This window comes from Molossus molossus, unplaced genomic scaffold (genome assembly GCF_014108415.1).
Source record: "Molossus molossus isolate mMolMol1 unplaced genomic scaffold, mMolMol1.p scaffold_m16_p_15, whole genome shotgun sequence".
NCBI lineage: Eukaryota > Metazoa > Chordata > Mammalia > Chiroptera > Molossidae > Molossus > Molossus molossus.
The window spans coordinates 70662416-70676076 of NW_023425350.1; the positions used below are offsets into that span (position 1 = coordinate 70662416).

The following is a 13661-nucleotide window of genomic DNA, read 5'->3' on the forward strand; positions in this document are numbered from 1 at the left end:
TTATCTTCAGATAGAGTGGGAGGGAGACAGAGGGCAAGAAAGGGAGAGAGAGAAAAACATCGACTGGAGAGGGACATATCGACTGGTTGCCTCCTGCATGACCCCAACCAGGGCTGGGGATGAACCGAAACCAAGGCACGTGCCCTTGACCAGATCGAACCTGCGACTCATTAGTCTGCGGGCCTATGTTCTACCACTGAGCCACACCGGCCAGGGCTCAACTATTGTTATAGAAAAACAAAGCTTGCTGCTCGGGGGCCTCTGCCCAGGCTGTCCTCTCCCACCCACGCCACTGGGGCTCAGGTCCAGCATCTCCGAATCCCCCGTGGTGATCTCCGCCCAGATTCCTCCAGTTCCTCTGAGCTGTTCATTCGCACAACTCCGGGCAGGGGTTCCACCAGCGTGCCCCTCGGTGAGGCTGGGGGTCTCATGCAGCCCTGTCCTACCTCAGGCAGGAAGGATGGAGGGCACAGGAGGGAAGTGAGGAAGCCCAGCTTTGCTGTGTGACCTTGTGCAGATTCACTGCCCTCTCTGGGCTACAGTCAAGGGAGGGGTTGTAATCTCTAAGGAACTGTCCAGTTCTGACAGCCAGACTTGTGCCAGGGCAGGAGTTTGATGAGCGAGTCTGGACCTCACCACCCTCCTTTCAGGGGTCCCATCATGTGCCAGACCAGGGTGCCGAGTGGGGAGCCCACAGGCCCTGCCCTCAACCCAGGGTTCCACTGCACAGACCTGCTGTTGGGGGACTGTGGACAGGTGGGCAGACCCAATGCCCTCAGCGGGACAGCTGGGGGGCTTCAGTGGAGAGGAGCCTTGTGGCCGGGTGCTAGAGCATGAGCCGGCCCACTGGAAGGCTTTCCCCAGCCGGGCGAGGAGCACAGCTGCGTGGGAAAGACCGCTGTGTCCACAGGCCCGGCGGGCAGCTGGGGAGAGTACGTGTGGGAGGCACGTGGCCTCGTCGTCGTTCTCCTCCTCTGTCTTGGGGCACTGGGCTGCTTTCTAGTGGACACCGTCTGTGCCCGCAGGGTGCCCTTGCCATGCAGACCAGGGCTCTTGCCGAGTTAGGCTGGTGAGACACCAGGCAGGAGATGGCAGGTGCGAGGAGGAACAGGGCCCTGGAACACTGCAGCCGGGACTGAGGGCTCCAGGCATGCACCCCTGCAAGACAAGACCCTGGGAGAAGCTTGGATGCCTTGCCTAAGAGGTTGGAGGGGCCTAGGGGCTACTCCCTTGTGAGCACCGCTTAGGCCACTCTGCCTGTTCCTGCTGCAGGAGGCGATGAAGGTGTCAGATGGCAGCCTCCTGGGGGACCCCGGGAGCACACCGCTGAGCAAGAAGCAGGGTGTCAAGTGGCAGAGGCCAAGGCTCACCCGCCAGGCCCTGATGCGGTGCTGCTTGGTCAAGTGGATCCTGTCCAGCGCTGCCCCTCAGGGCTCAGGTAGGGGCCGGGGTGGGGCGGGGGTCTGTTCTGAGCTCTGTCCTACCTGTGGCCTCAGAGACTGCTCTGGGCCCCAACCCAGGCCACACCGCCTCTGTCTCTATCAGGAGATGTGTTTTCATTCATTATTTCCAGTCTCATTCATCATGCAGGGCCCACGAAGGGTGGAGAGGGGGGGCCACGCTGGAGATTCCGCCTGGGTAGCTGGGAGGGTGGAGCCGTTTCAGAAGCTGACAGGCCAGGCTGCAGCCACCTCCCGTGCTGGGCGACTTAGGGCTGGGACTCAGTCTTCCTAAGTCCTCTGTAAAAGGGGCTGGTGCCCACCTGAAGGGCACACGTGAAGATGGGTGAAGGTGTGTGCAGGGCCTGGGGAGGGGAGGCCCGGCCTGTGCGTGCAGGGTGTGCTGGCTCTTACTGGGCCCGCGTCCTGAGTGTGTGCGGCACGTTCAGAAGTGGCTGCCCTGCACCGGCCGTGGGGGTTGGGTGACTGCTGTGTGACACAGCAGAAGGTACAGAGGCGACCTTGTGCAGCCCCATGCTCTCATACATGTACGCACCACGCACTCACACCTGTGCACAGCCACAGTGCACACCTGTGCACCCACCATACATGTGCACACCCGCCCACCATATGGAGGTATACACACGCATATGCATGTATCATACATAGGTGTCCATGCCACAGGCAGGCACACACGCGACCAGGAGTGCACGAGACTCTGCCTCTCTGACCTGAAGGAAAAGGTGCAGACGAGGCCCTGATGGCCGGCTGTCTTGTTTGTTGTCTCAGATGCTCTCTGTGTGATTCCAGGGGTCCTCGGTCTGCTTGGCTGGAGAAAGGGCACAATCATGACCCTAGTCCCCCAGGCACGGTAGGAGACTCCTGTGTTCACAGGCCGGGCTGGGCAGCTGGGGAGAGTACGTGTGGGAGGCACGTGGCCTCATCCCGTTCTCCGCCCACCCCTCTGCTTGGGGCACAGGCACAGGGGCTGCTCCAGCCTGTGCATGCAGGGCTTCCGGCCAAGCACCTGTCCCTTACCTGAGAGCCCACCCCTGGAGCTCCCGGCACAGCTGCAGCCCCACCTCGGCTCCCCCGGAGCCCCGGCCTGTCTGAGCTGCTCTGTCGCCCTGGCCTGACGTGTGGCCTGGCGCGGGAGCTCTAATGCACGCAAACACGTGTGGGGTCCGTGTGTACTCCCAACGTCTCGGGGAGGGAGAATAGCTGTTGCATGTGGCAGAAACATCACGTCCTTACCGTTTTATGCAAACAGCTTAGCTGGGGAGCTCCCACAGGTCGCTGGTCATTCTGCAGCAGTACGATCGGCCAGTCCCCATGGAGAGCAGGGGAGCATGGCGCTCTGCATGACCGGCCTGGCTCTCCGACACAGCTCCTCCTCGCCCCCGATACAGCCTCAGCTGCTCGGTTTCCTCGGTGGCAAGATCGTCCCCTTCCTCCTGGAGGGCCTGCAGCCCTTCGGCCTGGCCTCAGTGTCTCTCCCTCTCCCTCCCTGCTTCTCTCCATCCAGCAGCCCACCCAACCTCGCCCCGAGCCTTTCTCCTGTGGGCCCCATCTCCAATTCCCAACTTTCAGGCTCCGCTGGGCGTGGTGTGCCACCCCTTCCTCCCCTGGGGCTTTTCACAAGCCCAAGTGTAGGTGGACAGGGAGAAAGGCCAGCGGGGGCAGGCTGGCTTCGTTCAAGGTCACAGAGGGAGGGGGCCAAGGGGATCACACCCACAGTCCCCCCTGCAGCTCAGGGGGGCTCCTAGAAGGCGGAGACTTTGACATTCAGCTCCTACTGAGCCATCCGGATGTTTCTGCTGAACACCTTGTCTCAGCCACACAGCCACGGGGACTGCGGGGGGCAGACCCAAGACGCCTCACCGCTCTGGCCCAGCCCTGGGTGGGTGTTTTCCAGCCAGCACACCAGACCCCAGTGGCTATGGGAGGCACCGGAAACCAAGGCCCTCTTCAGCTCTGCGGGGCGGGCAGGGCAGTTTTTCATTCTTTGTTTAGATAGAGCAGGAGGGAGAGAGAGGAAGAGAGAGAAACATCGACGTGAAGGGACACATCGAGTGGCTGCCACCCACACGACCAACCAGAGCCGGGGACAAACTGCAACCGAAGTACGTGCCCTTAGCGGGAACCGAACCCGGGTCTCTCTGGACCGCAGGCCAACGCTCTAACCGCTGAGCCAAACAGGCCAGGGCGGGCAGATCCGTTTTACTAAGACTTCTACCGGAGCTCAGGGAGGTCCCGCGGCTCAGCAGGTTGTGTGGAGCTGGGGGCGGAGCGGGTTGGGGCCTGGAGCTGCTGCCACGTGCTCCGGGCAAGGCGCCCACCCTGACCTGTGTCTCGCACGTCTTTCTCTCCGGAGCTGAGGGAGGGGCAGCTTCTGGGGTTTGTGTGGGCTGCAGCCATGCTCACAGACAGAGCCGCCTGCACCCGCCTGCTCCTCCACGCGCCGTGTCCTGTGTGTGTCCCGCAAGGAGAGCACTGCCGTCACATGCAGGAGCCTCCTGGGGCTCTGGGCACAGGGAACAATGGGTGCCATTCAGCCAGCTCCGGCACACCGGCCCGGTGGCCTGGGCAGCGGCACCCCGGTGCCCTTGCTGTCAGGGTTTTTCCATGCAGAAGTGAGCCAGAGGGGAGACTCCTGGGACAGCCAGAACAGGAGCCCAGGCCCAGGCCACACTGTGGCCAAGCTCTGGCCACCTCAGTCAAGACTGGGTGGGACTCAGGGGCCAGAGTCGTGAGGGCCGAGGCCGACCAGCGGCCAGGGTGCCCTGGCCACTCCTGGGATGTGAAGGCCCCAACATGGAGTTGGGAGCTGGTCAGCAGTGTGGCCTCTAGAATATTTGTGCCCAGGAAAGGGGGAGCACAGGGCAGGCGGAATGTCCCCACCCCTCAGGAGGAGCACCCGTCCTCGGCCAAGAAGTGTGACCCCCCCCCCAACACGAGGGCATCCCTCTGACCCAGAGGCAGCTCCCCTTTGAGGAAGCATTCTCCTTTGGGATCTAAAGCCTCCAGTCTGGAGTCAACAGTGTTGGACATGAGAAGCAGAAATACTGTGAGTGGTTGGCCGGGGGTGGTGTGAGGGCCACCACCACCACTTCCCTTGGCGCCCGGACCCGTGTCCCTGGCTGGAGGAGCATCCACAGGACCGCAGACAGGACAGCACCTGAGCCTCGCGCTGGTGCCAGAACCCGCGTGGGGCCAGGGCCAGGCCAGGGGGTCTTGTAAGCACCGCCTCTGGCCACACTTGCAGGTTGTAAAGAGAGTCCCTTGGCGAGTAACAGTGATGGGTGGGACACTGAGACGGGTGTGGTGTTGGCAGAAGCAGGGTGGGCAGCAAGGAGGCCATGGGCAGAATGAGTGTCCAGCCCCAGACACTGTCAGGAGGGAAAGTGTTCAGAGTAGCTGACCTGCCACCTGCTGGCCAGCTGGGTGCCCGAGAGCTGCGGCCTGAGAAGCGCAGTAAGGGGAAGTCCTCGCGTGGCCCGAAGGAGCCTTCGTCCACCGCAGCCAGGATACAGGCTGACGCCGGGCAGAGAGGCCGTCCTGCCCACTGAGCGGAGCTCCTCGGGCCTCGGCCCTGTGGAGAGCATCACGGAAGGCTGCCGTTCTCTCCCCCCCGTCACCGCCCCTCCAACCCGTTTCCTCCCCTTCCCTGGCCCTTGAGTGAGTGTTTGGCAACTGCCCAGGACACTGTAATCTGTGTCCCAGGCCACCTCTCCTGCCAGTCCACGTGGGCCAGCAGGCACGTTCCCCATTCTGCCCACCGAGACGGTGTCCCTTTTCCACATCCCTCCCCAAGTGGGCTGCCACGTCCTCTGAGAGTTGGTGCCAACATTTCTTGCAGCTCTGTCTGTACATGACATACGAACACGCCTCCTCAAATAGTCTAGGGACTCCCCAGAGGGCCTCAGATGTGGGCTGGGGGGAAGTGGCCAGGCAGCTGTTACCATGGGGGGCTGAGCCCCTACAGAAGCCCTCACCCTAAGCTGACCCAGGGCACCTGTGCACGGTGACAGTGCCTGTAGCGCTGAGGGACATCCCCCGTCTCAGGGCCACTCAGCGTCTCACAGTCAGGCGTCCCCTCTCTGTGAGAGCCCAGTAAGAAGCCACTAGTTCCATGTCAAAGAAGAAGACACCTTTGCCAAAGAAAGCCTTGCTCAAACCCTGAGGAGACCATGGAATGTCGTACTGGGCCTGCCCAGCTCTGCAGGGACGCGGTGTGCCATTGAAATGTGCTTGGTCATCAGGCCCCAGGGGCAGCCGCACCTGCAGCAAGCCTTTGCCTCACTCAGGAACAGCCCGGAGCAGCCTGCTTAGCTGTGGTGCAAACAGGCCCAGCAAAACTGCACTTACTTGCGTATAAAAGAAACCCAAATACAGTGACTTAATTAGACAGAGGCATGTATCTCCTCTGAGAAATCTGGGCTGGCAGTGGCTGGCAGCAGTTTAGCAGCTTCAGGATGTCAAAGTCAAGGTCTTTGGGTATTTTTGACCTTTCCCTCATCGTTGCAAGGTCGTTGCTTTGGCTCCAGCCATCATGGCTTCGTTCCAGGCAAGAGAAAGGAGAAACCAGGTGGAAGGAGGAAGTGGTGGTGCCTACCACATCTCTGGAAGGAAGGATACGCTCTACATTTCACTGGTCAGAACTGAGCCACCGACGGCCAGGAAGGTGGGGGATGGCAGTTTTCCAAGTTGGGCACGTTTCCACCTCCAGCCAAATCTGAGCTGTGCAGTTGAGAAAGCGGAGGAGAATGGATGCGGAGGGGCATTCTCTGCCTCGTAGGGCAATGATGACAGAAAGCACCGGTGCCAGCACCTTAGGGAGCCGCCTGCGCACACTAGTGCTTAATACATGTGGGGGCACAGGGGGGCTGTCAGCAGATCCTGCTCCAGTCACACTTGATTTTCCCCATCCTCCTCAGAGGGCCCCTGCCCGTCTCCCCATGTTTGATAACGTAGAAGCACCAGCAGGGCTGGGGGATGGGGTCAGTGAGCAGGCTGCTCTCGGCTCTCTCCTGGGCGCCAGGGTCCCACCCACCGCCCAGCCCTGCCCAGGGTCCCAGGCCGCTGAGCTTCCTAAGCAGGGGCTGGGCTGAAGCAGGGCTGCTCCCTTTTTGGCTGCAGAGAAGCCCTGGGACCTGGATGAGGCCCCTTTGCAGTGAGATCACACCCTCAGTCAAAAATCACACCAGTGGCACCTCCTCATTGGTGTTGGGACTCAGGAGCAGCCCACCCCTCCCCCAGCCCAGGAAGCTGCAGGAGCCCTTCTGCCTCCAGGAGGAGAGAGCCTGGGGGCCTGAGGAGCCGGGAGCCAGAGTCAGCTGCGAGGTGAAGGGGCCTGGGTGGGAGCAGGGCAGAGCCAGCTGCGAGGTGAAGGGGCCTGGGTGGGAGCAGGGCAGGGCCAGCTGCGAGGTGAAGGGGCCTGGGTGGGAGCAGGGCAGAGCCAGCTGCGAGGTGAAGGGGCCTGGGTGGGAGCAGGCCTCTGGAGGAGGCTGACCCCCAGCAGAGGGGCCGAGAAAGGCCACGAGAGCAGGAGGAGTGAACAGACCAGAGCTGCGGAGGGACAGGCTGAGACCCTCGGGAGAGACGCTGACACAAAGACAGACCAGAGAGGGAGAGGGAGAGAGTTCTAGAAGAAAGGCTCAGTGTCCAGTTGGGGCGAGGCAGGCAGAGGAAGGACAGAGAAGGTGGGGGTGGCAGAGCGAGAGTGAGGGCAGGAGGGAGCCCAGGACCAGGCCAGCCCAGGGATGGCGGGGTGCAGAGAGGTCCCTAGCTCGGCCTGGGGGGCTACCCCGAGACTGCAGGGGTGTCAGCATGGCTGCAAGAAGTCCCTGGGCAACGTCCTTAGCTTCTTCTTCCACTTCATCTCTGGGAACCTGGCTCGAGGTGAGGACCGCTCAGCGGGGAGGGATGAGGGTGCAGGAAGGGGCAGGCTGGGGCTCAGGATGGCACCACCTTGAACAGGGCAGATGACGGGGTTGGGGGCAGCCTTGGAGTCCTGCCCTGGGACCTGCGGGCAGTCAGTGCCGAGCCAGGGCTCCCCCGTTCGTTGTCCTGAGGGGAAGGGGGTGGGGAGTGGGGGTTCCTTTTCGGGGCCGACTCAGGCCCAGAGCAGCAGGCAGGGAGCCCGCGGCAGCCTGTGCACGCTGACCCCCCCGCCCTGTGACAGCTAGAGCAGCAGCCGCCCTGGGGTTTCTGGCAGGGACACCAGGGGCTCCCCTGAACCCTGTGCTCTCAGGCTCGGGCGGGAGAAGCCCAGTGTGGGAGTGACCGCGGCAGGCCAGAGCCTGTCCCTCGCTTGTGCAGGGCCCAGGGGCTGAGCAGGACCAGGCTGAGGGGAGGCTGTGGAGCCCAGGAGGCAGGCACAGGGACAGGAAGTCCTGCACGTGGGACCCTTGTGTCCTTGGTAGGATGCCCAGAGCAGGTGGCGTCTGATTTGTACTCTGCAAGGAGAGACCCCAGGAGCTTCCAGACCCTTTGCTCTCCTGTTATTGGAGGGACTCAAAGGGAAGGAGGCTGAAAAAATCATGTGAGTCCCCAAAGAGATATCAAAATAGAGCCCTAACACAAAAAAACGAGTCTGTGTAGACACGTGACATATTGGCTTTTAAGCCAAAGCTAAAAGCCACTTATGTGGCCCAAAGATGTTTATAGCTGTGGAGGGACCGCGTGCCAACGCTGAGCAGGGCTGGGCTGGGCAAGCCTGGCCTTTGTCCCCGTGCCAGTGGCGGGCCTAGTCCCCCACCGTGCTCCCTCCCCAGTCCTGACGGCCTCGCCCGAGCCTGGTGCACTGAGTACCTGTCGTATTTAAATACTAATGAATAACATTTTAAGAAGAATAAGCACATATAATCAGTCATCTCAAAATCCATGGAATAATAATGGTTTAAAATACTTAAAAGCAATAACAAATCTCTCGGAATAAGAAGACAGGGTTCTGCCTTGGCCGGTTTGGCTCAGCGGTAGAGCACTGGCCCGCAGACCAATGAGTCTTGGGTTTGATTCCGGCCAAGGGCACGTACCTCGTACCTTGGTGGCAGTTTGTCCCTGGCCCTGGTTAGGGTCGTGCAGGAGGCAACCAGTCCCTCTCATGTTGATGTTTCTCTCTCTCTCTCTCTCTCTCTCTCTCTCTCCCACTCTATCTGAAGATAAATGGATAAAATATCCTCAGGTGAGGATTAATAAAATAGAAAGAAGACAGGGTTCTGACAGAACGGAGGCTGGCTGAGGGGTCGGATGAGGAGTGAGCCTGGAGCAGGCGTGTGACCCAGGTCCTCTGTGGGGAACTCGGGCTGCAGGGGGCAGGAGCCCGGGTCACCTGGGGCAGGCAGTGACAGGCAAGGTACTGCAGTCCCAGCTTCGTGCTCCTTTCTTGAACAGTGTTACCTGCCTAGTGTGCTTGCAGTCTCGGGGTGCTTTCTCTGCCCCCCCCAACCGCGTGGTGCTCTGTCTCAGCCTGTCTCTCACCAACAACAGCACACAGGCTGGGCTTGGGGGGCCTGCCTCCCACCCAGCTCTGGGGCGCTGCTCTGGGACGAAGTAGGGTGGTGTGGGGAGGAGCCCCTGGGAGTGGGAGCCAGGGGGCCAAGGGCAGGCTGGGTGTGAACCCTGAGACTGCCCAGAACGACGTGGGCGGCTGCTAAAAACACAGATGCTTGGCATCCAGGTAGGAACCCGGCGGAAGCTCCGTTCTTCGTCAGCTGCGCCCCGCGCTCCCCGGTGGGATCGCTGCCCTGCGCGGTGGGCGGGTGCGTGCAGACCGTGCGTCTCTCAGGTCGGCGACTTCTCAAGGACTCCTTTCCTGTCCAGCAGCAGCGCTCCAGGCCCTCATTCACTTGGGGATCCCTCTCCCTGTGACTGTCCCAAGCTTGGGGTGGAGAGGAAGGCAGTGTGGGCAGGGTCCCGGTGTCTCCACTCCTGCTTCACTGCGCTCCCTCCTTGGTTCCAGTCCCTGACAGGCCAGGGCCACCTCCCCTGTGCACATGGTGCCCCGTGGCCTCGTCCAGCATGTGAAAACCGCCCGTCTCCAGGCTGCCCTTCTTGGAGGAGGGTAGAACTTTAAAGATGGATTCCCCAGTTTTCTTCCACAGGGTCCGAGGGACTCACCCTCTGCCTCCATGGCTATCTTGGGTAAGGGCGTCCAAGTCCTTCCCCTCACCCTAGTGGCCTCTGGCCAGTGTAGCCAATGGCCATTACCCCGATCTCCTCCAGGTGTGGGTCAGACCCACCTGGCCCTGCATCCCCTAAATTCCAGAAACATGTGCCCAGATCCCCACAGGGTTCCCAGAAGCCCCTCAACTGGATGGTGAGAGGAGGTAAAACTCAGCAGCACTCTCCAGACTTTCTCTTCTCTGCCCCCTGGTGGGGTGAGGAGGGGTGAGTCCCAAAGCCCACTTCCCAGCTCCTTGGGCCAGACCCAACGGGAAAGGTCACATGTAACGCCTGGGGTCCATGTCAAGACGGGAGAGCCTGTCCCCAGCCTGTGGCCTGGGCCGTGCCACGCACTCGGCCCCAGTCCAGTGCCCAGGTCTGGGGCCCCCAGCGATGAGGCAGGCACAGGGCAGAGGTAGGGAGGGGTCAGGGACCAGGAAAGGGGGCTCGGGCTTCAGACGGAGGCGGCAGAGACCCAGGGTTACAGACAAAGTTGGGCACAGCTGGCTTGAATCGTCAAGGCATCATTCTCCATGTGTTAAAAATATCATTCTCCCTTAAATAGACAGTGAGTGTGTGTCAAGATTCTTTAATGAGGGAAACAGCAGAACGGCAAAGCTGGTTCAAAAAAGACACTCAGGGAGTTGCAAGAGAGGGTGGAAATAAAAGGAACACCGGGAAAAGAGTGTGCAGTTAGGAATGAAACTTAGAAAGATCCAGGCCAGAGAAACTGCTGCCCACGGGGTTATGCTCTCTGCTCGTCTTATCAGTGTTCCAGGTTTGTAAGATGTCTGGGCCCTCGTCAGTGGTACAGCTTAGTTCTGCTCCCCTGAAGAGTTAGATGTCCCGGGCAGGAGTTAGTCAACACCCCATCCAGATCTGAACGATCATACAATGCTCTTTGGGTGTTGTTTCCACAATTTAAGAAAAAAATGTAAAGAATCTCATCTTTCCCATTCACAATTGTTAAAAGATCAACTGCGGCACATTAAAACTGTCAAGAGTTCATTGGAACAAACATCCTTTTGAATCAGGCAACGCCAAACCAGTTTGTTAGGAGTGCTCCAGTGAGGAGCCAGGGGAGAGGTTTTTATAGAGATGTGGAAGCAAAGCAAGGAACGTATTTGATTGGCTGTAGCTGAGCAGTTGCTATTTGGGAAAGCCTCATTGGCTGTTTGTGATTGGCTGTTTATACGTTTTATTTCTCAGACTTGAGTGCATTGGCTCCGGCTTAGGTTTGGGTTTGCTTGGGGAGGCTACCATGGCATCAGAGTCTCCTTGTTTAAATACTTGAACACGGTTCTCCATGAAGCCAATTTCTTCTAACCTCTCTGAGCCTCGGTTTTCTCATCTGTAAAATGGTCATAGGAATAATGTGGTCATTAAGAAGATTGTTGCCAGATGTGTATGAAAACCTCTGCCTTTTACCTCCTCTACCTTCCCACCTTGGTGGGCTCCTGTATTGGCTTCCTTTATACTGGTGTGGCTTTGGACAAGGTACTGGTCTCTCTGAGCCTCAGTGTCCTCACTCATTAAATGGACACAATGGAGGTGGTTTTGAGGGTTCTACCAGAGTCTGTAGGACGAGGGCAGAGTTTCCCCTCGAAGTCTCGGTGGCAGGGCTGGTGATGATGGAGATTTACTGTGACTCTGAGCTGGGGCTTCCTTCTTGCTTTTCCTTAACTGTGAAACCAGAGCTGGAGGGGGCAATTGTCAAGGTCAAGTATCAGCTCTGAAGTCTGTGATTTCTCCCCTCCCCACCCTTAACCGGTCAGAGGGGCCTGGAGCTTGGAGTGTACTGTGGCTCCTGGACCCTGGGACATTGCCTGCCCTTTGAGCCTCTGCCCACTCCTGCCTCCCCCTGCATGTTCCTTAGATGCCCTTGCAGATCCTGAGACTCTGCCCTTCCACCACTCAGAGCCTCCCAGACCCTCGCAGAGCCTTGCTAACGAGGTGAAGTTCATTAACAGCCAACCATGAGCAGCTTGACATCCTGCATAGTTTTAGTGGGGAAGCTGGGGTTCCCAGACAGATGTACTGTAATGGGCTGCTATGGCCCCCACCCCTCCAGTGGCCCCTGCCCACACAGCCTCCCCCATTGCCTGCCTCCAAATGGCCAGATCAGAATGGGTCAGTGGGAAGGCTCGCTGGGCACTGACTAGAAAGGTGGGCAAAGGGAGCCCTCAGAAAGGCATTGAGAGCCACCTGCCCAGACATGGGCCCCTTGGCCCCATTGCCACCTTCCTGTGCCAGACCTCTTTCCAGTGTGTGGGGGGGGGACGGGGGGGGGGGGTTCCTGTTGCCGTGCGGCCCAGTTCCTGACCTCTGGCTTGGAGGGGGATCGGGGCTTTTTTGTGTGTATGTGTGAGGGGGGTGTGAGGGGGGCAGAAAAAGCTTCCAAATACTCCAGATGGGAAGAAATGTCTGTTCTGGGGACGCTCAGGGAAAAGGCAGAACCTTAGAGACTGAGCAATTGAGGCTCTGGGCAGATACTCACAGGCTGGCGAGCCTGGTGTCCATTGGCCTGGCCACCCCTGCCCTGTGGCTTCCCTCCCTCCTCACTTGCCTGCCAAAGGGTCTCTCTTGACAGACATTCCCCCATCTTCCCACCAGGGGGCGACAGGAACCAACACGTCTGCCACCCTAGACCATTTTCATCTTAAGTCACCAGCTCTGCATTTTCTGATGCCAACTCTCCCCACTATGCTTGCCTCTTCACACGCTTGGGGCTTAGGGACACAGGCATCTGGGGTTTCCTGGCTGCCATCTCTCATCCAGGGCTTATCCTTGCATCCTGGCTCCTGATGCCCTGAGCTAAGTCCAGGACGGTCTGGAACCCTCTCCCCGACAGGCCTGCCCAGTTACAGTCTCTGTGTGCCCTAGGGTGGTCACCCCCAGAGGCCTCAGGAGGGCAGGGTGAACCCTAGGATTCAGCCATCTTCCTCCGGTGTGAATGAGGGGACAGGCCCACGACCTGGCTTATACCCGGCCTGGGATCGGGCTATAGTGATCTGAAACAAATGCTCCCAGAAGCAGACCAGGCCGCTGAGCACTGGTCCACAGGCGGGCAGGGTCTCCGGCAGTGGACTGCCAGTAATTCCCTCCCAATGGTTTGCGTCTTCCTTCCCTCTGAAATGATGCTATAGATAGATTAGTTCGGCTTTTGTCTTTCAGTGCCCTTGCGTGGCAAAGTAAAACATGACACTTTTATGGCCTCTTCCAAATTTGGGGGAAATAGGAGGGGTGTATAAAAGCTGGGGACCACAGTCGAAGGCCCCTGCCCCGCTGAGGCTGGGCTGGAAAGTTAGGAAGGGGCTGTGGCAGGAGAGAGAGGCAGAGGCCGGGGACAGATGGGGAGGACAGGGGTCCTGGCTGGGCCTCAGGGAAGACATTCTCCCCCACGCCCTTCAGAGCAGGGTGCGGCCATGCTGGTGGGGCTCCGCAGGCCTGGGCCCCCACTCTGATGGCTGAGAGCTGTCCGTCCCAGAGGAGGACAAGCTGAGGACTGGGCCTGAGCAGTGACCAGAATCTGGGGGGCTGAGACTGCACAGGCCCCAGAACAGAGTGCAGCCAAGAGTGGGTGAGTGGATGAGGGAGGGAGGGAGGAATAAAGTGAGAGGCAGAGAGGGGCAACCATGGACGCGGTCACGCGGGGGTACTGACCCAGCACAGTCCTGCGGGCGAAGCCAGTGGAAGTCTCTGCACCCCGAAGTTTTCAGAAAGAAAAGAGAGAGAGAGCAAGAAGGAGGGCTCACGCAGGGGGTGCCCCAGTCAGGTGGGAGGCTGCCTTCCCCCCAAACAGAGGAGCTGCCCCAAAAGGGGAGTGAAGAGCCTGGGGGGCAGGAGGCAGGGCTGATGGAGAGGCCAGGGGCCTTGGGGTGGAGGGTGACGGTGCCCCCGCCCCGCCAGCTCTCCCCATGGGCCACAGCCCCACAGGTCACTCATCCGCCCCGTGAGCCTTGGGAGCGTGTGTCCGGTGGTGGGAAGCACCAGAGGGGACTGTCCTTGTACTCCGTGTTCCTCCCCTCATCCTCAGCCGTCCTGCCCTGCCGGGGT

The 13661-nt window shown here is 59.9% G+C and overlaps 1 protein-coding gene across 1 annotated transcript in view; it reads left to right on the forward strand.

Annotated features, from left to right (window-relative positions):
* The window catches only part of KCNIP3 (potassium voltage-gated channel interacting protein 3), a 64168-nt gene that overhangs the window by 11690 nt on the left and 38817 nt on the right, over positions 1-13661 (forward strand). The window contains exon 2 of the mRNA XM_036262997.1: positions 1273-1438. Coding sequence (XP_036118890.1) covers positions 1273-1438 — 166 coding nt within the window. The remainder of the gene's footprint in view (positions 1-1272; positions 1439-13661) is intronic.